The sequence below is a fragment of the Carcharhinus amblyrhynchos genome, chromosome 27 (genome assembly GCF_965287045.1).
Source record: "Carcharhinus amblyrhynchos chromosome 27, sCarAmb.v2.hapA, whole genome shotgun sequence".
Lineage (NCBI taxonomy): Eukaryota > Metazoa > Chordata > Chondrichthyes > Carcharhiniformes > Carcharhinidae > Carcharhinus > Carcharhinus amblyrhynchos.
In genome coordinates, this window is record NC_137350.1 from 39,801,710 (window position 1) to 39,826,432 (window position 24,723).

General features: G+C 46.7%; 1 protein-coding gene across 2 annotated transcripts; it reads left to right on the top strand.

The window, feature by feature from the left end:
* Window positions 1-1,477: 1,477 nt before the first annotated feature.
* On the top strand, window positions 1,478-24,652 carry LOC145359277 (cytosolic 5'-nucleotidase 3-like). Of its 2 annotated transcripts, none has more exons than XM_080213820.1 (9): window positions 1,478-1,534; window positions 8,234-8,332; window positions 13,345-13,414; window positions 15,077-15,123; window positions 19,781-19,866; window positions 20,773-20,862; window positions 21,408-21,570; window positions 22,225-22,425; window positions 24,149-24,652. In XM_080213820.1, the coding sequence occupies exons 1-9, from the start codon at window positions 1,493-1,495 to the stop codon at window positions 24,284-24,286; spliced, it is 936 nt and encodes a 311-aa protein (XP_080069946.1). In that variant the 5' UTR covers window positions 1,478-1,492; the 3' UTR covers window positions 24,287-24,652. The 2 variants fall into 2 exon arrangements, with proteins under 2 accessions (XP_080069946.1, XP_080069947.1); XM_080213821.1 differs by lacking the exon at window positions 1,478-1,534 and adding an exon at window positions 12,285-12,507 and having other exon boundaries at window positions 8,233-8,332.
* Window positions 24,653-24,723: the final 71 nt, after the last annotated feature.

Sequence of the window (24,723 nt, forward strand, 5' to 3'; positions counted from 1 at the left end):
GTGGGGGGGGGTGGGGGGTGTTTGTGGGGGGGTGGGGGGTGTTTGGGAGTGGGGGGGGTGGGGGGTGTTTGGGAGTGGGGGGGTGGGGGGTGTTTGGGAGTGGGGGGGTGGGGGGTGTTTGGGAGTGGGGGGGTGGGGGGTGTTTGGGAGTGGGGGGGTGGGGGGTGTTTGGGAGTGGGGGGGTGGGGGGTGTTTGGGAGTGGGGGGGTGGGGGGTGTTTGGGAGTAGGGGTGGGGGGGTGGGGGGTGTTTGGGAGTAGGGGTGGGGGGTGTTTGGGAGTAGGGGTGGGGGGTGTTTGGGAGTAGGGGTGGGGGGGGTGGGGGGTGTTTGGGAGTAAGGGTGGGGGATGGGGGTGTTTGGGAGTAGGGGTGGGGGGTGTTTGGGAGTAAGGGTGGGGGGGTGGGGGTGTTTGGGAGTAGGGGTGGGGGGTGTTTGGGAGTAGGGGTGGGGGGGTGGGGGGTGTTTGGGAGTAGGGGTTGGGGGGGTGGGGGTGTTTGGGAGTAGGGGTGGGGGGGTGGGGGGTGTTTGGGAGTAGGGGTGGGGGGGTGGGGGGTGTTTGGGAGTAGGGGTGGGGGGTGGGGGGGTTGGGAGTAGGGGGGGGGGGTGGGGGGTGTTTGGGAGTAGGGGTGGGGGGGTGGGGGGTGTTGGGAGTAGGGGTGGGGGGTGGGGGGTGTTTGGGAGTAGGGGTGGGGGGGGTGGGGGGTGTTTGGGAGCACAGGGGGTGGGGGGTGTTTGGGGTGGGGGGGTGGGGGGTGTGGGGTGGTAGGGGTGGGGGGGTGGGGGGTGTTTGGGAGTAGGGGTTGGGGGGGTGGGGGGTGTTGGGATTCCCAGGCTGGGGACGCTCCGCTCTGAGGCGATAATTATTTAAAGGATCCGGGTGGAAAGTTGGGGCTGAAAATTGGACAGAATCCGCGCTGACCATCGCTGGCCGGTCACCTCCTGCTCACATCTCTTATACTTTTATATTGGTGGATGAATCAGTTAAATGGACAGGATTCACAGCTTCTCACTAAACTAATCATACAAAAGGAGGCTATTTGACCCATCATACCTGTGCTAGCTCTTTGAGAGGCAGCTCACCTTGTCCCACTGCCCCATCTTTCCCCCATTCCCGTGTAAATCTTTCCCCATGGATAATGACCTAATTCTCTTCGATTGAATCTGCCTCCATCAGCACTCTCAGACACAGCATTCCAGATCCTAACCAGACTCTGTGTAAAAACCTCTCCATGTCACTAATGTTTTTCTTTGTCAGTAAGCAGCATGAACTTGTCACAATATTAACTAGTGGCTGGGATGTAGGGGGTGCAGGAAACTCAAGCTGTGGAGGTTTGGGGGAGAAGGAATTGGTAAACAGTGGGTGGGATTGAAATAAGGAATGGAGGGAGAGAGGGAAAGTTGTTGAAATGTTGTTTGATTGCAGGAAGGATTGAGGGATGTGCTGTCATATGGAAATATTTCAGTGGTGGGACACAGGACTCACGGGTCAGGAATGTGGACAAAGTCACAACTTTGTCAGCAGCAGTGTGGAGTAGTAAGTGGAAGTCTTTGTACTGATGTTTAGCTTGACCCTTGTTGATGGGGAGGATGTTTGAGCTTTTGCCGTTTGGTGATGGTGGGTGTGGATTATTTGCCTAGTGTGGGGGTTGGTTCTATTGAGCACCAGGTCTTTGCTCAGGTGAAGGGTCAGAGTTTTACTGGCATTGCTGGTGTTGGGGGGGTGGGGGGGGTCTGCAGTTGCTGGTACTGTCTGGGGGCTGCTGAATATATTTTTTTCTGAATTGGGGGCCGATTGCATTCTAAACAAATAAAGGAAATGCTAATTTCACCAGACATATTGGCACAATATGACCTGGAACTGACCATCATAATTGTTGTAGATGGGTCAGCATTTGCATTAGGAACAGTATTCTTTCAAATCCAGAATGATGGAATGTGCAAAGCAATGTATTACACATCTCAGTCATTGACTGGAATGGAATACAGGTGCACCCTAACTGAGACAGACAGTAGCTATCACCTGGGCCTGTGAGAAATTCACCAACTATGTCTTAATGCTGCACTTCACCATTGAGACTGACCACAAGCTGAGTTCACCTTATTAAGGACCAAAGGACTAGCAGATTCCAGAGTGGACTCCTGAGGTTCGATGCCACAATAGGGTATGTCCAAAGCAAACAGCAGCAAATGCATTATCACACATTCCTTTTGAGAAGTCTGAATGCGAGGACATAAATCTCACAGAGATGGAGAGTCTACATTATTGATGACAAAATTCCCACCAGCAACGACACAGCGGCTGAATGAAATCCAATAAGCACAAAAAGCAGATGAAGAATGAGCTAGAATGAGGGAATAATATAAAAAATAGGTTCCAAACAGGTCCCAGAATCGGTCCCGATCTCATCCTGAAACAGTCCTTCGAACAACAAAGACATCTCAGTGTGGTGGATGACTTACTAATTTATAATGAAAGATTAGTCATAGGAAGGGTCCCCAGATTAAAATCATTTATGGAATACAGCAGGGACATCCAGGCATTGCAGAGCGTTATGCCAGAGTGCAATCCAGTGTTTACTTTGGTGGCTGGGTATCTCAAAATCAGAGGAAATGTCTTTGGGCTGTAGGAAATGTGCAATCCATTGCCAGAAACAAGAAGAATTGCTGTTGCTATCCTCATTCCCATCTAGACTGTGGATATGTCTCTCAATGGATCTCTTTGAACTCAAAGGGAGGGCATTCCTCATAGTTATTGACTATGATTTGAGGTGGATTGAGTTAAAACATCTTCATGGTCCCACCTCCGGAGCTGTTGTTAATTCACCAATGACGTTTCTTGCCAAACACAGCATTCCCAATCTTGTCATTTCAGCCAATGGTTCACAGTTTGTGAATAAAGTGTTGAAGAAGTTTACAGAAGCCTATGGGTTTGTCCACACAACTACTTTCCTCAGTTGCCCACAAGCAAATACGAGACCCAGAGGAGGAAGAACAGTAAAAGCTTTGTTTAAAAAAATAATTATGATGTCAACTTAGCTCTTTTGAGTTACCATTCCATTCAGAATGTTTTGGTTCCATCAGAACTTCTGATAAGAAGTAGACTCAACTTCCTGTTCTTCAACGTACACTTAAGTCATGTCTAAAAGGAACTGATATTGAAAGAGTAAAGGAGAAGGAGGGTGAGTATTGTGCAAACCAAACCAGAAACTACAGTCAACACCATAAAGTACGTGATCTATCAGAACTCCAACCAGGTGAATGAGCCTGCATCACAGACCAGAATTGAGAAGGCCAAGTAATGGAAAAGACACCAAGCCCAATATCTTTTAGCGACTGAATGTAGAGCAGTGAGAAAAAATACCTACAAGAAGACCAGGTATTGATTGAACAATTGCCCGTATAACCAGCAGGGTAACCTGAACAGAGAACCAATTGTCACTGATGATTCACATGCTACACTAGGGAGTTTGAAAGAATGTGGAGAACTTCAGTCCTTTGAAGCTTCTGAGAGAACAGAGAACAAGCTCGTGGAGATGCTGAAACCACCATTATGCTTTTCTATGTGAACCAGAAATGAAGACAGAGATTTTGAGGGAAATGTAGGGTAGTGTAAATAATGTATTCATTAGAGGAGATGGAGTGTAAAGGGTTAATGTGATGGAAGATCACATAATAACAGAGCATGGAGAGAGAGCTTTATGTAGAACTTCGAGTTGAACCTGTATTGTACGTACTATAATGTTTACCTATAACTTTGCCTCCAGCAATATCTAAATCCACTTCAAAGAACAGATAAAATTACAACACAGGAACAGGCCCTTCAGTCCTCCAAGCCTGCACTGACCATGCTGCCTGACTTAACGAAAACCCCCTATCTTTCTGGGGACCATATCCCTCTATTCCCATCCTATTCATGTACTTGTCAAGATGCCTCTTTAAAGTCACTACTGTATCCGCTCCCACCACCTCCCCTGGCAACGAGTTCCAGGCACCCACTACTCTCTGTGTAAAAAATCTGCCTCGTACATCTTCTTTAAATCTGTGCGCCCTAGTAATTGACTCTTCCACCCTGGGAAAAAGCTTCTAACTATCCACTCTGTCTATGCCTCTCATAATCTTGTAGACTTCTATCAGGTCTCCCCTCAACCTCCGTCACTCCAGTGAGAACAAACCAAGTTTTCCCATAGCTAATGTCCTCCATACCAGGCAACGTCCTGGTAAATCTTTTCTGTACCCTTTCCAAAGCCTCCACATCCTTCTGGTAGTGTGGCGACCAGAATTGAACACTATATTCCAAGTGCTGCCTAACTAAGGTTCTGTAAAGCTGCAGCATGACTTGCCAATTTTTAAACTCAATACCCCTGCCTATGAAGGCAAGCATGCCGTATGCCTTCTTGACTTCCTTCTCCACCTGCATTGCCACTTTCAGTGACCTGTGTAATTGTACACACAGATCCCTTTGCCTATCAATACTGTTGTGTTCTGCCATGTACTATATATTTCCTCTCTGTATTAGACCTTTCAAAATGCGTTATCTCACATTTGTCCAGATTAAACTCCATCTGCCATCTCTCCGCCCAAGCCTCCAACTGATCTATACCCTGCTGTATCCCCTGATGGTCCTCATTACTATCCACAAATCCACTTACCTTTGTGTCGTCCGCAAACTTACTAATCAATCTAGTTACGTTTTCCTCCAAATATAAGAACATAAGAACATCAGAAATAGGAGCAGGAGTAGGCCATCTAGCCCTTCGAGCCTGCTCCGCCATTCAATAAGATCATGGCTGATCTGTCGTGGCTCAGTTCCACATTCCCGCCCTCTCCCCATAACCCTTAATCCCCTCGCTTATCAAAAACCCATCAACCCGCGTCTTAAAAATATTTAGCAAGGCAGCCTCCACCACTTCAACGGGCAGAGAATTCCAGAGATTCACCACCCTTTGAAGAAGTTCCTCCTCAACTCCGTTCTAAACCGCCCCCCCTTTATCTTGAGGCTGTGCCCCCTAGTCCTACTGTCCTTTCTGAGCAGGAAGAGTCTCTCCACCTCTTATCCTATCCATCCCATTCATCATCTTATATGTCTCAATGAGATCTCCCCTCATTCTTCTAAACTCTAACGAGTACAAGCCTAGTTTATTAAGCCTCTCCTCATAGCTCAACCCCCTCAACTCCGGTATCAGATTAGTAAACCTCCTCTGCAGTCCCTCCAAGGCCAAAATATCCTTGTGTAAGTGCGGCGACCAAAACTGCACACAGTACTCCAGCTGCGGCCTCACCAATGCCCTATGCAGCCGCAGCAAGACCTCCCTACTTTTATATTCAATCCCCCTCGCTATGAAGGCCAGCATCCCATTTGCCTTCCTGACCACCTGCTGCACCTGCAAGCTGGGTTTTTGCGACTCATGCACAAGGACCCCGAGGTCCCTCTGCACCGTCGCCTGCTGCAGTTTTTCGCCACGTAAGTAATAATCCTTCCTACCATTATTCCTACCAAAGTGGACCACCTCGCACTTGCCAACATTAAATTCCATTTGCCAGTTCCTGGCCCATTCGCCCAGCCTATCTAGATCCTTCTGCAGACTCTCCACACCCTCCGCGCAATTTGCCTTTCCTCCAATCTTGGTGTCATCAGCAAATTTCGACACCATACACTCGATTCCCTCCTCCAGATCATCTATATAAATGGTAAATAGTTGAGGCCCCAGCACCGACCCCTGGGGCACTCCACTAGTCACCAACCGCCAATCCGAATAGCACCCATTAACCCCCACTCCCTGCCTCCTATTTGACAACCAATCCTCTATCCACGCTAGCATCCTACCCCCAACTCCATGCCCCCTTACCTTCTGCAATAACCTCTTGTGAGGTACCTTGTCAAACGCCTTCTGAAAATCCAGAAAGATCACATCCACCGGCTCTCCTCTATCCACCGCCCTAGACACATCCTCATAGAACTCCAATAAATTCGTCAGACACGACTTCCCCTTAACGAAACCGTGCTGCATCTGCTCTATCAAGCAATTCCCCTCAAGATGCCTCGCTATTTCCTCCTTGATGACGGATTCTAACATTTTACCTACAACAGACGTTAAACTAACCGGCCTATAATTCCCTGCCTTTTGCCTGGCACCCTTCTTAAACAATGGCGTAACATTAGCTGCTTTCCAATCATCCGGCACTTCCCCGGAATCCAGCGACGTTTGGAAAATAATGACCAAGGCATCCACTAGCACCTCTGCCATTTCTTTCAGAACCCTCGGATGCATTCCATCCGGTCCTGGGGACTTGTCCACAATCAGTCCCTCCAGTCTGTCGAGCACCGCCTCTCTAGTAACAATAATGTCATTGAGACCCTCCAAACAGCAAAGGTCCCAGCACTGATCCCTGAAGAACCCTACTTGTCACAGCCCTCCATTCAGAAATGCGTCCCTCCACTGCTACCCTCTATCTTCTATGACCGAGTCAGTTTTGTATCCACTTTGCCAGCTCACCTCTGATCCGATGCGATTTCATCTTCTGCACCAGTCTGCCATGAGGGACCTTGTCCAAAGACATGTGGGTTAGCTTGATTGGCCATGCTAAAAAAAATTGCCCCTTAGTGTCCTGAGATGCGTAGGTTAGAGAGATTAGCGGGTAAATGTGTAGGGATGTCGGGGTAGGGCCTGAGTGGGATTGTGGTCGGTGCAGACTCGATGGGCCGAATGGCCTCTTTCTGCACTGTAGGGTTTCTGTGATTGTCAAAGGCCTCACTGAAATCTGTGTAGACAACATCCACTACCCTAACTTCACCAATCAACTTCAACACTTCCTCAAAAAATTTGATCAAGTTCGTGAGATACGACTTCCCCTTCACAATACCATGTTGCCTCTCACTAATACATCCATTTATTTCCAAGTGGGAATAAATCCTGTCTCAAAGAATCCTCTCCAATAATTTTCCTACCACTGATGTAAGGCTCACTGGCCTGTAATTACCTGGATTATCCTTGCTAACCTTCTTAAACAAAGGAGCAATATTGGCTATTCTCCAGTCCTCTGGGACCTCCCCTGTAGCCAGTGAGGATACAAAGATTTTTCTCAAGGCCCCAACAATTTCCTCCCTTGCCTCTCTCAGTATTCTGGGATATATCCCATCAGGCCCTGGGGACTTGTCTACATTAATGTTTCTCAAGAACCCCAATACCTCCCCCTTTTTGACCTCAACATGACTCAAACTATCTACACACCCTTTCCCAGACTCTTCATCCACCAAGTCCTTCTCTTTGGTGAATACTGACACAAAGTACTCATTTAATACCTTGCCTATTTCCTCTGGCTCCATGCACAGATTCCCTCCCTTGTCCTTGAGTGGGCTAACGCTCTCCCTGGCTACCCTCTTGCTCTTTATATATGTATAGAAAGCCTTGGGATTTTCCTTAATCTGCTGGCCAATTTTTTTATGACCCCTTTTAGCCCTTCTTACTCCTTGCTTAAGTTTCTTTCTACTTCCCTGTATTCCACACTTGTTTCGTGTGTTCCCAGCCTCCTAGCCTTGACAAATGCTTTCCTTTCCTCTTTGACTAGGTTCACAATGTCTCACGTTATCCAAGGTTCCCAAAACTTCCCATGCTTATCCTTCATCCTCACAGGAATATGCCGGTCCTGAATCCCAACTTACATTTGAAAGTCTCCCACATGTGGGATGTTGATTTGCTGCCAATCTACATTCTTTAGTTCCTGCTTAATATTTTGTAATCAGCCTTCCCCCAGTGTTGCCCCTTAACTTGAGGACTACACTTATCTTTATCCATCAGTACCTTAAAGCTTACTGAATTGTGGTCACTGTTCCCGAACTGCTCCCCTACTGAAACGTCGACCACCTGGCTGGGCTCATTCCCCAATACCAGGTCCAGTATGACCCTTCCCTAGTCGGACTATCTATGTACAGTTTCAGGAAGCTCTCCTGCGAGCTCCTTCCAAACTCTGTCCCATCCACGCCCAATTCATGAACAATTCTCTCTGAGACGCACAAGAATGATAACAGAATCATGTATTCCTGACGCCACTTACAACCCTGAGCCATCAGAATCTAGAGCAGTATTTAATATAATAAAAAATAGTAAACTCTATCTTTGGGTTTATCCCCCCCTCCTTCCCCCCACGCCACCTGTTTATAAGGGAATGCTTTTTCTGTCTTTATCAGAGTGTTTGATTTAATATTTGCCAGGTAACTGATTTCGTTTTCCTGCAGGTACCAGAATTAGAAAAATGCACAGTCCATATCCGGGAACCAGAGCGTGTCAAAGAAATCATCGCTGCTCTCCGTGCTGGGGGACCATCCAAACTTCAGGTATGTTTTTAATGAGGGGCAGTTCCAAGTACCCCCATCTCACAGCTACAATTTTAATGTTTCAAAAATGTACTCAATTTTGGGATGTGGGTATTGCTGCTGAGACCAGCATTTATTGCCTCTTTCTCTTTCCCTTGAGAAGGTGATGGAGATCCTTCATAAACCGCTGATTACTGAGTCCTTGGTTACTTCAGTAGTTGTGGGTGTACATTCTGGGTGACCTCCAGTTATCCTGAATGGTAGGTTGATGACACACAGCAGTCGGGAAACCTACGTAACTGATTATAGAATGTGAACAATGTTCAGATTGGGCTGGGAAGTGGCAGATGATAGTAAACAATGCAAGGCAGTGACAATTTCCAACAAGAAAGGTTTCCAAAATCAAACCATACAGTATTTGTGAAGCTCAGCATTATTCAGGATAGAGCAGTTCCGTTACCGCTCTCGTAAAAGATCAGAGGCCTGAAACATTGGCCAGAATTCTACATTCATTGAACAATTTTCTGCTTGTTGTTTGGGTGGAACGTGGGCACCAGTTGCGTTTTGGACATTTCCTCATCCAAGGGCAGGATGAACAGCCCCCAGAGTGGCAACACTTTTCCTGTCAGTGCAGGTTCGATCACACAGTTCACCCTTACTTACCTATCAGCTATTCAGCTACTCGAGCATTTCAGGATCTCATCTTCCCTGAAGATTGTGCCGTTGTAATCCTTCATTTGCAAGGCTTTGGTGATCTTCATCTTGTCTAATGGGTATAGTGTATTCTGATTTGATTTGATTTATTGTCAGATGTATTAGTATACAGTGAAAAGTATTGTTTCTTGCGCACTATACTGAGAAAGCATACTGTTCATTGAGAAGGAAACGAGTGCAGAATATAGTGTTAAAGTTATAACTAGGGTGTAAAGAAAGATCAATTTAGTACGAGGTAGATCCATTCAAAAGTCTGATGGTAGTTGGAAAGAAGCTGTTCTTGTGTTGGTGGGTTTGTGACCTCATACTTGTGCGTGCTGTGCCATGCACAATCTGCCTTTGGCAAGGGCTGGGCCAGTGGAGGCAGAGGAAGGTGCTGCACCTCCACAGGCCCAAGAGGATAACTCCAGTGCTGGGTCAGAGGAAGAAGCTGGGGAGAGGATGATGAAACAGGTGACAGGAACGTGCAGGGAGGACAGTGATGCACTGAACATGCAAACCCTGAGCTAAGAATCCAAAGCTTCACATCCTTTTTCAACCAATGGCAAGATGTCATTACATGAGAACCCAATCCAAAATGGCATGCAAAGCTGTACGCTTACAGACACCTACAGATGGCACACACCCAACTCCATTCATCAATGGAACAGAAACCTAACATGCAAAACTATTTGCGACTCCACAACCCTCACAATAAGGTCAAAGTAAAAGACACAAACAGTGTCACCTGTGACCTGTCCCTGTTGTGTTTAAGCTGAGTTTAGCTTAGGTTTGTGAGTGTTGGGTTTTGACTCCCTCACTGACAGCATCAGCCCTTTGGCTGGGCACTCCTCAGTTGTGGCAACATCAGATGCAGCAGCTCTTGCAGGGAGGGAGGAGGAGGTGGGAGGAGCTGGTGCCCCTACCCGGAATACTCTGGGAGGAGCCCATAGAGATGACAGGAAGCTCGTCCACCAGTGTGAAGTACACTTGGATCTCCCTGCTCACCACTGATGGGCACCCAGCGGGGAGACTTGGTGCCATATCCATTACTGACATGGGTGAAGACGTCCAGAGATCACAGCCAGGGCCAGGATTTACCCCTGGCACCCAAGGTTGTCCCTGAAGCTGCCTCTCTATGAGAGTTACCATGCTGCCCATGGAGGAGGCTGTGCACTCAGTGATGAAGGTCAATGCATTGTTTCTGCTCCACATGGACTCCTCCACTGCAGAGGCCATAGCACACAGATCTCCCCTGTTATATATTTAAAAGGATTGCAAGTTGCTTTAGGAGCTGATCACATGATTTGATGATGCCATTAGAGTGCTGTTTTACTTTCAGTTTTTGGCCATCTTATAGAAACACTACTCATGCAACTACCAAATTTCACCTACGTTACTACTCTCAGAGGATGTTGAGAACTGTGATTTGTTATTACTCCAGAAACTTCAGAGATAGTAGAGTGTCAACAACAATCTCAAGTTGTTGGAAGGCAAGTGTGGTCAAAACACACTCATTTCAGCATGGAGATCGAGTGTTAGTGTGTAATTATATCATGAATGAGAAATGGAGACCAGCCATTGTTTTAACAAAAACAAATCCAATTTCTTACATGGTTCAAACTGAGGATGAACTAGTTTGGTGACACTGTGCTGACCAATTGTCATCTTGAATTAATTTCAATTATTTCCAGATGTACCAATAGTTTTAAGAATGTAACATAAGAACTAGGAGCAGGAGTAGGCCATCTGGCCCCTCGAGCCTGCTCTGCCATTCAATAAGATCATGGCTGATCTTTTTGTGGACTCAGCTCCACTTACCCGCCCGCTCACCATAACCCTTAATTCCTTTACTGTTCAAAAATCTATCTATCCTTGCCTTAAAAACATTCAATGAGGGAGCCTCAACTGCTTCACTCGGCAGAGAATTCCACAGATTCAAAACCCTTTGTGTGAAGAAGTTCCTCCTCAACTCAGTCCTAAATCTGCTTCCCCTTATTTTGAGGCCATGCCCCCTAGTTCTAGTTTCACCCGCCAGTGGAAACAACTTTCCTGCTTCTATCTTATCTATTCTCTTCATAATCTTACATGTTTCTGTAAGATTTCCCCTCATTCTTCTGAATTCCAATGGTTATAGCCCCAGTCTACTCAGTCTCTCCTCATAAGCCAATCCTCTCAACTCCGGAATCAACCGAGTGAATCTCCTCTGCACCCCCTCCAGTGCCAGTATATCCTTTCTCAAGTAAGGAGATCAACACTGTACACAGTATTCCAGGTGTGGCCTCACCACCTTATAGAGCTGCAATATAACCTCGCTGTTTTTAAACTCCATCCCTCTGGCAATGAAGGACAAAATTCCATTTGCCTTCTTAATGACCTGCTGCAAACCAACTCCTTGTTTCCTGCTGCAATGAAAATCTTAATTGAACCTGAATTCCCTGATGATTGTGTCTTGTGCTACTCTACCAAGTAAGAATGATGCAGAGTTAGTTCCAAGAGAAGAAGTGTCTACTGAAATTGCAAATCAGACTTCTAGTGTCAAGGACGACCAAATCACAGAACATTGTATATAACCAAAGAGGAATAAACTATCTCCTGATCAACTCTCTTATTGACTGTGTATGATGATGATTAATGATGCATGGTAGTGTGCCGAGAGTCTTATTGATCCTATGTATAACATCATAGTAGTTTGTTGGCACGCCAGTAGCAATTGGTGGCACAGTGGTTAGCACTGCTGCTTCACAGCTCCAGGGACCTGGGTTCGATTCCCAGCTCGGGTCACTGTCTGTGTGGAGTTTGCACATTCTCCTTGTGTCTGCATGGGTTTCCTCCGGGTGATCCGGTTTCCTCCCACCATCCAAAGATGTGCGGGTTAGGTTGATTGGTCATGCTAAAAATTGTCCCCTTAGAGTCCTGAAATGTGTAGGCTTGAGGGATTAGCAGGTAAATATGTAGGGATATTGGGGTAAGATTTGGGTGGGATTGAGGTCAGTGCAGGCTCGGTGGGCCGAATGGCCTCCTTCTGTACTGTATGGTTCCTATGATTCTATGATTTCTATTTTTGTGCCACAGAAGTAAAGGGGGAGGGATGTTATATATCAAAAAGGATTACAGGTTGCTTTAAGAGCTAATCACATGATTTAATGGTGATATTGTTCGGATGTTTACAGAAGCTGCTGTTTTATTTCAGTTTGTGTTCTGTGTAGAGAACATCTCAGAATAAATCTGCTGTTGTTACTTTGAATCTACATGTTAAAACCCACAACCCCGAACATAGGACATTACATCCCTGCACATCCTACTGGATATCCAGCATCTGCTGCCTGAGGGATGCCCCTCCGACGTGTGTCATCTGGCTCAGACTCCACATGGCCCTGGTCTCCTGCAGTTCTCCCACTGTCGGTGCCCTGGGACCTCTCTGCCATCTCTTCACTCGAGTGGGATGTATCCTCACCACTGCTCACTATCCTCGGAGCCAACAACCTAATGCCCTCCAACGTGTGAGTTTCTGAGCTGGTGCCTGACTCAGAGAGAAGGTGTGATGCTGGGGCAGGTGGGGTATCTTCCTCATTGGGTACTGGGGTCCTCAGGGGGAAAGGGGGTCTTGGCACTGGTGGATGGCCTATCTCTGGGAGGAAGCAAATATATCAGTACGTTTAGTCATCAGTTATCATTGTTTATTCGCTGTGGATGCTTGGCAGGCAGATATCCATCTACCCTGCAGCTCATGAAGCAGTGTCACTGCAACACTGCAGTTTGAAACGAGAGGGTCCAGAGGTGTTTGCTGTACCCACTGCACAAGAATCTCTGTACAGCAGTCTTACCTTCAGCCGTGATCTCCGCGAGCTGTGGAGTTAGCTGGATAGTCGAAATCTAACTCCGGTTGCTGGCTCTCAAACCTGGTGTGGATGCTCAGGTTTGGCACCCACCCCCCACCCCCAGCCCTTGCTCTTCGCTCTGGTTTCCCTTCTCCTGAAAGTGATACATAGATTGCATCATTAGTCTGCCCTCAGTCTGGCCATCCATCCATCCTCCACCTCCTGGGGCCTCTCCCCTCCCAAATGCAGGAAGTTCACTCAGGAAGATGGCTCATCACCATTTCATGGGAAGCTGGGATTGGTCTTGCCAATCACTCTCACATCCTGTGAATCAGATGAAAGTCAGACACTCCATTCGTGCGGAGTCCGATGTGAATAACTCACATTGTTCGGGAGGTATCTTTGTTTGGTTCTGTCCTTTGTAGTTGTCATGAGTTAAACACAAGTCACACCGTGTCGATCATTCTGTGAGGCGCCTGTGAAATCTGCTCTGCTGATCAACCACTCTTTCTGTTTCAGGTTATCACAGATTTTGATAAGACCTTAACTTGTTTTGCCAACAAAGGCAAGAGAAGCCCCACCTGCCACAGTGAGTATTGTCCACACCTGTCCCGGTGACGCTCTGACCGCTCCTGTCCCGGTGACGCTCTGACCGCTCCTGTCCCGGTGACGCTCTGTCCGCTCCTGTCCCGGTGACGCTCTGACCGCTCCTGTCCTGGTGACGCTCTGTCCACTCCTGTCCTGGTGACGCACTGTCCACTCCTGTCCTGGTGACGCTCTGTCCACACCTGTCCCAGTGACGCTCTGTCCACACCTGTCCCAGTGACGCTCTGTCCACACCTGTCCCGGTGACGCTCTGTCCACACCTGTCCCGGTGACGCACTGTCCACTCCTGTCCCGGTGACGCACTGTCCACTCCTGTCCCGGTGACGCACTGTCCACTCCTGTCCCGGTGACGCTCTGTCCACACCTGTCCCAGTGACACTCTGTCCACACCTGTCCCGGTGACGCTCTGTCCACACCTGTCCCAGTGACGCTCTGTCCACACCTGTCCCGGTGACGCTCTGTCCACACCTGTCCCGGTGACGCACTGTCCACTCCTGTCCCGGTGACGCACTGTCCACTCCTGTCCCGGTGACGCACTGTCCACTCCTGTCCCGGTGACGCTCTGTCCACACCTGTCCCGGTGACGCTCTGTCCACACCTGTCCCGGTGACGCTCTGTCCACACCTGTCCCGGTGACGCACTGTCCACTCCTGTCCCGGTGACGCTCTGTCCACACCTGTCCCGGTGACGCACTGTCCACACCTGTCCCGGTGACGCACTGTCCACTCCTGTCCCGGTGACGCTCTGTCCACTCCTGTCCCGGTGACGCTCTGTCCACTCCTGTCCCGGTGACGCTCTGTCCACTCCTGTCCCGGTGACGCTCTGTCCACTCCTGTCCCGGTGACGCTCTGTCCACTCCTGTCCCGGTGACGCTCTGTCCACTCCTGTCCCGGTGACGCTCTGTCCACTCCTGTCCCGGTGACGCTCTGTCCACTCCTGTCCCGGTGACGCTCTGTCCACTCCTGTCCCGGTGACGCTCTGTCCACTCCTGTCCCGGTGACGCTCTGTCCACTCCTGTCCCGGTGACGCTCTGTCCACTCCTGTCCCGGTGACGCTCTGTCCACTCCTGTCCCGGTGACGCTCTGTCCACTCCTGTCCCAGTGATGCCCTGTCCCGGTGACACTCTGTCCACAGCTCCCTGTCTGAGGAAGGGTTCATTTCAGGAGAATGGTAAATCCTCAGTGTAGAGGATGTGTTTGGTGGGCAGTGTAGAGGGAGCTTTACTCTGTATCTAACCCCGTGCTGTACCTGTCCTGGGAGTGTTTGATGGGGGGACAGTGTAGAGGGAGCTTTACTCTGTATCTAACCCCGTGCTGTACCTGTCCTGGGAGTGTTTGATGGGGGACAGTGTAGAGGGAGCTTTACTCTGTATCTAACCCCGTGCTGTACCTGTCCTGGGAGTGTTTGATGGGGACAGTGTAGAGGGAGCTTTACTCTGTATCTAACCCCGTGCTGTACCTGTCCTGGAAGTATTTGATTCTAACTCCAGGGCAAAAGGGACAAGGTTCTGTTTCTAACATTGATATTGCCTCAGTGAGCACATAATATTCCAGAAAGTTTAGAGGAATCTGCTCTGGGAACAGTGTAAATGAACTGAATTGCTTAACGTGAAGTAACACCATTTATGTATTTTGGATTTTTACAGATATTATTCATGACAGCAAGTTAATTAGTGACGAATGCAAGACAAAGGTAACTGGTATCTCCATTTTACAGATGCACATATACTGTAGCTTTCATCATAACGTGGAATTTAAAGGAGCTTCTAAGAGATGGAATTGTCACAAAGATGTGATGAATCCATTTTTTGCATGCTTGATTGCCCTGAGTGCATGGGGCAGTGTAGCAGGTCCAGAATATCCCACCTAGCTGCTGTCATTCTTATTCCAATCCCCTGCCCTCTCTCCTTATCTTATTTTGCAAGGAAATATAATAAGGGAATATCAGTAATGATGGGAGATTTTAATCTGCATATAGATTGGGCAAATCAAATTAGCCATAGTGCCGTAGAGGAGGAATTCCTGGAGTGTATATGGGATGGTTTTCTTGACCAATATGCGGAGGAACCAACTAGAGATCAAGCCATCTTAGACTGGGTACTTTGTAATGAGAAGGGAATCATTGCCAGTCTAGCTGTACGAGACCCCTTGGGGATGAGTGACCAGAACGGGATAGAATTTTTTATCAAGATGGAGAGTGAAGTAGTTGATTTGGAGACTAGGATGCTGAATCTTAATAAAGGAAACTATGAGGAAATGAGGCATGAGTCGGCTTTGATAGATTGGGGAGAGTTACTTAGAGGGATGACAATGAATAGGCTATGGCAGACATTCAAGGAACACATGGGAGAACTACAGCAACTGTTTATTCCTGTCTGACACAAAAGCAAAATGGGTAAGAGGCAAATCCATGGATTACAAAGGAAATTAGAGAGAGTATCCGATCTAAGGAAAAAGCATACAGATTAGCCAAGAAAAATAATCGGTCTGCGGATTGGCAGCAGTTTAGAATTTAGTAAAGAAGGACAGAGGGATTGATTAAGAAAGGGGAAAGTACAATATGAAAGTAAACTTGCAGGGAACATAAAGACTGACAGTGAGAGTTTCTACAGATATGTGAAGAGAAAGAGGTTGGTGAAGATAAATGTAGGTCCCCTCCAGACAGAAACAGGGGAATGTATAATAGGGAACAAAAAAATGGCCGAGCGACTGAATACATACTTTGGTTCTGTCTTCACAAAAGAGAACACAAATCAGATACCAGAAATGTTGGAGAATGCAAGATTTAGTGAGAGGGAAGAACTGAGAGAGATCAGTATTAATAGAGAAATGGTGCTGAGAAAGCTGATGGGATTGAAGGCAGATAAATCCCCAGGTCCTGATAATCTACATCCCAGAGTACATAAGGAAGTGGCTCTGGAAACAGTGGATGCATTGGTGGTCATCTTCCAGGATTCTATAGACTCTGGAACAGTCCCTGTGGATTGGAGGGTAGTGAATGTCACTCTAATATTCAAAAAGGGAGGCAGAGAGAAAACAGGAATTATAGATCAGTAAACTCAACAACGGCAGTGGGGAAATATTCAAATCAATTATCAAAACTTTATAGCAGAGCATTTAGAAAGCAGTGGTGGGATCAGACAGAGTCAACATGGATTTATGAAGGGGAAATCATGTTTGACAAATCTGTTGGAATTCTTTGAAGATGTAACTGGTAGGGTTGACAAGGGGAACCAGTCGATGTGGTATATTTGGACTTCCAGAAAACATTTGACAAAGGCCCACATAAGACATTATTGCGCAAAATTAAAGCGCATGGGATTGGGGGAAATGTACTGAGATGGACAGAAAACTCATTGGCAGAGAGGAAATAAAGAGTAGGAATTCCTGGGTGTTTTTCAAGTTGGCAGGCAGTAACTAGTGCCATAGGGATTGGTGCTGGGACCCCAGCTAATCACAAAATATATTAATGATTTGGATGAGGGAACAAAATGTAACATCTCAAAGTTTCTAGGTGATACCAAGTTGGGTGGGAGGCTAAACTGTGACAACGATGCAGAGATCCTTCAGAATAATCTGGACAGGTTGGGTGAGTGGGCAAATCAATGGCAGATGCAGTATAATTTGGATAAATGTGAGATTATTCACTTTGGAAGCAAAAACAAGAAGGCAGATTACTACCTGAATGGCTGTAAATTGGGAGAGGGGAGTGTGCAGAGGGACCTGGGTGTCCTTGTGCACCAGTCACTGAAGGTAAGTATGCAGGTGCAGCAGGTGGGAAAGGAGGTAAATGGTATTTTGGCCTTCATTGCGAGAGGTTTTGAGTACAGGAGCGGGGATGTGTTGTTGCAATTATACAGGGCCTTGGTGAGGCCACACCTAGAGTATTGTGGGCAGTTTTAGTCTCCTTTTCTGAGGAAGGATGTTCTTGCTCTTGAGGGAGAGCAGTGAAGGTTTACCAGGCTGATTCCGGGGATGGTGGGACTGATGTATGAGGAGAGATTGACCAGGTTAGGATTGTTTTCACTGGAGTTCAGGCAAATGAGGATCTCATAGAGACATATAAAATTCTAACAGGTTTGAATAGGGTAGATGCAGGGAGGATGTTCCCGATGGTGGGGGAGTCCAGGACTAGGGGTCAGTCTGAGGATTCAGGGGAGACCATTTAGGACGGAGGTGAGGAGACGTTTCTTCACCCAAAGAGTGGTGAGCCTGTGGAATTCATTACCACAGGAAGTAGTTGATGCCAAAGCACTGAATGTATTCAAGAGGCAGCTGGATATAGCACTTGGGGCGAATGGGATCAAAGAGAAAAAGCAGGATTGGGCTATTGAGTTGGACGATCAGCCATGATCTTAATGAATGGTGGAGCAGGGTCGAAGGGCCAAATGGCCTCCTCCTGCTTCTATCTTCTATGTTTCTATAATACTTCCTTTTAAATATCTTAGATTATTGTGGAGCAGCCTGTTCTTGAATCTCATGGGCTTGGTGTAAAACCTTAAACTGGCATTGCACTGGCTTCCTCTTCCTGGATAAAGAATTGTTCCCTTTACACTCTCACCCTTCATTATTTGGAACACTCTGAACAGATCAACCTTTAACCCCCTGGGAATGAAACCAAAGTTTAGCCAATCTCAACCTCAGGCATGAGGTGGGGAAGGGATTATGTGTAAACAGCTTATTGAGTGGAATCCAGCACAGAATTCCTACAGTGTGTCGAAATCTCGACTTTCGAGTTTGACTTTAACACAAACACACATTAACACAGGATACTTAACTGACAGATTGTCTTTATTTTACTTGCTAGCAAGGGTTTGACACAATGGGTCAGAGATACCACTCCACTGGACAAAGAAAATCATCCTGGTTTATACAGTTCTGCAGCTCACAGTCAGTTGGACACAATCCAAAGTGTTCCAAATGACACACTTTACGTATTGATCCATAGAAGAAATACTGACCCACCCTGATCTATGAGATAGCGATACCTCGTGGGTTCTCCAATATATCATCCCTAATCCTGTCCTCTAGCCTCTGAGTCAGGCATCTATTTTGCTGGCAACCTCACAAAGCATCTTCACTAGAACAGTCTCACACAGACACTCTTTAATTGATAAACGGGACCTACTGAAGCCATTAGTATTTTTTGGTTTTGTCAGTGAAGTTAACTGAATCTCTAAGGAATGTGGTCAACTCAACTTGCCTTCAGGATATTCCCCAATTATCGCCCTGATAAGTTTGTTTATTGCCAACATAATGAAACACGTTTAATTGTTACCAATTCAGTGACTGAGCTTTTTATCGCTACCTACAATTTTGAGGAGTGTCATCATGTTACCATTAGTTCTTGTCACTTCCCACTAAGTCCCCGACCGTAACTCTTTTGTTAGCTGTGACATTAATATCTTTCTGACTCTGTTTTGATTAGAAACTGTGAAGGCAGCTTCATTAAAACTCACTTTTGTATCAGTTGTTGCTGATGAGGTGTCTGATGAGGCAATTAAGTGTCCTTCATGGCCTTGTGATTCCAACAGTTGGGTGCTTTAAAGCAGTGTATCTAATGTATGTTTAGTATCAAAGGCTCTGTCACTGCATCAAAATTTCTTTGCTTAACTAATAAAAATGGTATATTTATATATATGGTCTAATTAAAGGTATTAATGTACCTTTAAAACTACAAAGTATTTAAAATACCTCATTACAATTACTAACAAACTTGCTCCCCATTGAGAAAGTGAATTCTACATCTAAGTTGATTAAACAAAAACCCCTGGCAGAGTCTGGCAATTTTATAGTAAGAAGTCTCACAACACCGGGTTAAAGTCCAACAGGTTTATTTGGTAGCAAATGCCACGTCTTACTGTGTTTACCCCAGTCCAACACTGGCATCTCCACATCAATTTTATAGTAGCCCTTTTCTTTTCTATCTTTCTACAAGTGCAGAAGGACACCATTCAGCCCATCATGTGTGCACCAACACCAATCCCCATCCCAGGCCCTATGCTTACCCCTCTATTCCCTCTAACCTACACACCCCTGGACGCTAAGGGGCAATTTAGCATGGCCAATCCACCTAACCTGCACATCTCTGTGGAGTGTGGGAGGAAACTGAAGCATTCAGAGGAAACCCACGCAGACACAGGGAGAACATGCAAACTCCTCACAGACAGTGACCTGAGGTCAGAATTGAACTTGGTTTCCTGGAGCTGCAAGGCAACAGTGCTAAGCACTGTGCCGCCCAAGGCAGCCTCACCCATTCCCACTCTGGGGGAGCTGTGGAGGTGACGGTGGTAATTGAAGAAGAGGAACTCCACGTTATTCCAATAATAATTCTCCCTCTCTCATTACAGCTGAAGAACCTTCTCAACATTTATTATCCCATTGAGATCGACCCCACTCGCAGCATCGAGGAGAAGTTACCCCTGATGATCGAGTGGTGAGTCATGACCTTCAGACTTTCCTTCTACTTTTAATCTAACTCCATCCGGCCACACGCAGCACAATGGCCTCAGCTTCAGGATGCATCGGGGTACCCACTGCGATGGGTAGAACATGCTCAGGAAGTATGGGTGAGGGGAGGAATGTTGTATTTGGCCTCAGCACATCTGGGTTAGGAAGACATTACAGTACAATTGCCAATGCTGATAGTTCTCTGTGACCCCAGCTGCTCTGTGGGGGTCAGTACCATCTGAAAAACTGTATTGTCTGACAGCTCGAGGGGAAGGAGGGGGGATTATTTCTGCTGTTCCCCCATTCCTGCTTCTAGGATGATGCGATGCACAGTTACCAGTTTGGTTTTGTACAGCAGGAGATCAAATAAATCTGCAGATTTTCTTTTTTATTCAATCATTCATATTAATATAATTTAGATAAGGTTTTTTTTCTGATTTATTTTGGGTTGTGTGCCTGGCTGGCATTGATATTATTACCCACCCTCAAATTGTCCCTTGAGAAGGTGGTGGTGAGCTGCCTTTTTGAATTGCTGCAGTTCCTGTGGTGTAGGTACACCCACAGTGCTGTTAGGGAGGAGGTTCCAGGATTTTGACCTAGCAACAGTGAAAGAATGGCCGACATATTTCCAAATCAGGATGATGAGTGACTTGGAGAGGAATTCCTGGTGATGGTGTTCCCTTGCATCTGCTGCCCTTGTCCTTCTGGATGGTGGAAATCATGATTTGGAAGGTGCTGTCCAAAGAGCCTTGGTGAGTTGCTGCAGTGCATCTTGTAGACGGTACACACGGCTGCCACTGTGCGCAGTGGAGATGGTGTCAATCTCCCAAGCGTTGTTGCATGTCTGGAAACAATAACATTCTGTCTCTGGGATCTGTGTTCTCTCCTGCAGGTGGACAAAGGTCCATGAGCTGCTGGTCGAGCAGAAGATCCAGAAGAGCAAGCTGGCTGAAACTGTGATGGAATCAGAAGCTCAGCTGAGGTAGGAGCGATCGATCCATTGGGTGTCGTGTAGTTTAGCTCCCAGTTGGTTACACTCTCGTGAATTGAGGCTGACAGTGTCAGTGCAGGAGTGAGGGAGTGCAATATTGCCAAAGCTGCTGTTTTTTGAGTAAGACAATAGACTGAGACCCCCATCTGTTCCCCCGGGGTTGATATTAAAGATCCCACGGCCCTATTCGGAAGGCAAGCGGGAGATTTCTCCCAGGTGTCCTGGTCAATATTTCTCCTGCAATCAACATTGACAAATCAAATGACCTGATCATGATCACATTGCCATTGGTGGGAGCTTGCTGTGCACCAATTGGCTGCCATGTTCCCTACGATATAACAAAGACTACACTTCAAAAGATGCCGTTGTTAATAAAGTGCTTTAGGACAGCCAGAGACTGTGAGAGGCACTATATAAATGCAAGTCAGTTAGTTTTTTTCCATTTCATTCAGCTGTTCATTGAGTTAACGCAGCTGTCCAATTAGCAAGTGGCAATGCGTGTGAAAATCCTGGGATATTGTTGCTTTCTCCCACAGGGATGGATACAGGATTTTCTTTGATCGACTTCACAAATACAATGTTCCTGTCTTCATATTCTCGGCTGGCGTTGGCGACATTCTAGAGGAAATAATCCGACAGGTTGGCGTGTATCATCAAAACGTCACCGTGGTGTCAAACTTCATGGACTTTGATGAGAATGTGAGTGAGGCTGTGGCTTCCTGTGTCAGGGTGAGCCTCGTGTGGTGGGAGGGACGGGGCCGCAGAGGGATGGGAGGTCTGGTGAACTGTTTCTGGGACTGGATTGAGCTGGGATTTCAGGAGTCTCCAAGTTTACAATGAGTGTGGATGATGGAGTTGAGTTGTCAGTGTCCACAAATGGAATATGGAAATGTCAGGATTTTGTACCACAGCAGGGAGGTGGAAAAACTACTGACTGGGGAAAATAAGAGTACATTTCCTGGTTAGAAACTTAAACACCAGCATTCGAGCTGGTTTTATCTTTCTCCTTTAGGTGGGGATGGTTTCTGTGAGCCAAACATTGTGCAAAAACCAATAGAACAACTGCCCAAACAAAATTAAACTCAACATAGACTGGAACTGCTTCCCAGGCCGAGGGAAATGCCAGTGGCCTCAATATCCCAGCACTGGATACAGTGATTGTGGGATCTTGCTGTGTCATTTGGGCTGCCAAGTTTTGTACTTGACAGCAGTGACTGCACTACACTGGCTATGAGGTGTCCTGTGAAAGACACAATACAAAGAGTTGAACACGAGTGCAGCTTCAGACTAGGGCTGAACTGCAAGGGGCAGTGACACTGTCTTGATAGTGTGTTTGTTTTAATTCTCACTCAGGGTGTTCTGAAAGGATTTAAAGGGGAGATGATCCACATTTACAATAAACGTGAAGGCGCTCTGAGGAACACAGAACACTTCCAGCAGCTGGCGGAATGCTGTAACGTTATCCTCCTGGGAGACTCACTGGGAGATCTGAGCATGGCTGATGGAGTACAGAAACAGGAGAACATCCTGAAGATTGGATTTCTCAATGACAAGGTGAGAGAGCGGTGCACATTGCTGCCTTTTGCTCTGTTCAGGGAGATTCACTTAGTGACTTGCCATCCCACAATCACAGATGGTTAACACTGATGGAAGATTTGGAACTGGTGGTCGATGCAGCAGTCGATATCATTCACCATATCGACACTGCATATCCCTGTTCACAGATTTAAAATTACTGATCGAGTTCATGCTGACTTTGACTGTCTGCATTCTGTGCTGAATAGCCTGGCTCTGTTTTAAGGTTTTCACCCCCTTCTAGACAAATCGGTTTGTTTCTGCACAGAAACATAGAAAATAGCAGTATGAGTAGGCCATTTGGCCCTTCGAGCCTGCTCCGCCATTCATTATGATCATGGCTGATCACTCAACTTGCAACACGACAGCTCAGCGACTATCGCTGTTTGCTGTGCAGATACGTGGATTTGGGTCGGTGTCTGTGGGAGTTTGCGCATTCTCCCCGTGCTTGCGTGGGTTTTCTCCGGGTGCTCCGGTTTCCTCCCACACCCCAAAGATGTGCTCTTAGGCTGATTGGTGTAACAAATTGTCCCTAAATTAGTCTTCCCTCACTCTGGTTTCCAATGTGGAATGCCAATGAGGGGACTCACAATGTCGAAATGGTGGCGCGGGCTCGTTGGGCCGAAGGGCCTGTTTCCCGTGCTGTTTGTTCTTTGTAACCTGTTCCTGCTTTCTCCCCATATCCTTTGATACCCAAGAGCTATGTCTAACTCCTTCTTGAAAACATACTCTATTTTGGCCTCAACAATTTTGTGTTAGCAAGTTCCACAGACTGACCATTCTCTGAGTGAAGAAATTTCTCATCTCTTTACTAAATGGTCTATCCTGTATTCTCAGACTGTGACCCCTGGTTTTGGGCATCCCCAGAATTGGAAACATACTTCCTGCATCCACCCTATCTAATCTTGTTAGAATTTTGTAGATTTTTGAGTTCCCCCCTCATTCTGAACTCCAGTGAATATAATCCTCACTAACTCAATCTCTCTTCATACATTGGACCTGAGATCCCAGCAACCAGCCTGGTAAACGTTTGCTATACTCCCTCTAGCACAAGAACATCTTTCTTCAGATAAGGAGACCAAAACTTCACACAATCTACCCTCTAACAATCCTAAAAACTCATTCAATTAGCAGACTGTTTCCTGAAACTTGCTGGGGTACAGTTACATAGTAGATGCTGGTCTTGCTCAAGCTGTGGAGATGCCGGTGTTGGACTGGGGCGGACACAGTAAGAAGTCTCACAACACCAGGTTAAAGTCCAACAGATTTATTTGGTAGCACGAGCTCACGGAGTGTTGCTCCTTCAGGTGAGTGAAGGAGGAGTGACACTCGGAAAGCTTGTGCTACCAAATAAACCTGCTGGACTTTAATCTGGTGTTGTGAGTCTTGCACAAGAAGCCATTCCTTTCCTCATGTGCCCAGACAGGACATGTATTTGATTAGGTTAGGTATCACTGTCAGCATCCAATCCTTTCACACCCAAATTCAAGTGCTCACTCTGCGTGGGACAGGAGCTGGAATGTGGATATCTGAAACATCGAGGTGACTGAAACCAGGGCAAGCCTGGCACGGCCTTGGTTAGTTTAGCACAGAGCTGGTATTCCCGGCCTGCCAGGCTCAGAACTAGTGTGAGGATGTTTATCCGTTGTAGAATCTCTGATTAAACTCCTTTCCGTGTTCAGTATCTTTGTTTCTCCTGCAGATCGAACAGCTCCTGGACGAATACCTGGCGTCCTACGACATTGTCCTTGTGAGTGATGAAACCTTGGATGTAGCCAATGGAATTCTGCAGTATGTTCTTGAATCTGGTCAATTGTCAAATTGTTGTCGGAACAATTAGGCATCCTGAAAGCACCGATGGTGGCTCAGCTTGGGTCAGTTATCTGGAGTTTTGATTACCGTGGTCTGTGATGCACAAACAAGGCAACATTTGCTAAGCAGTGTCAGAACTCACCCCTGTCCATAGGCCAGTATAGAGTTTTAAAACAAGTGTGGCATAGCTACAGAACTTACCTCAGAAAATTAGCCTCAGAGAATCTACTTCCTTCAGTGTTCTCTTTGTTCCTTTGTGTAGATTAATTGTGTTCTTAAAAACATTCACAGATACACCTGAAGGAGGTTTTTAAACATGCTGACTCTTCACATTGCTGTCACAGTCTCACATTGCAAAGTTCTGATTTTAAAGAAAATCTGTGCACATGAATCAGCCCAAGGTTTTACTTTATATACTCTGGGGTGGAATGGTCTTTATATATTACTGGAGAAGGAAATGTGTAA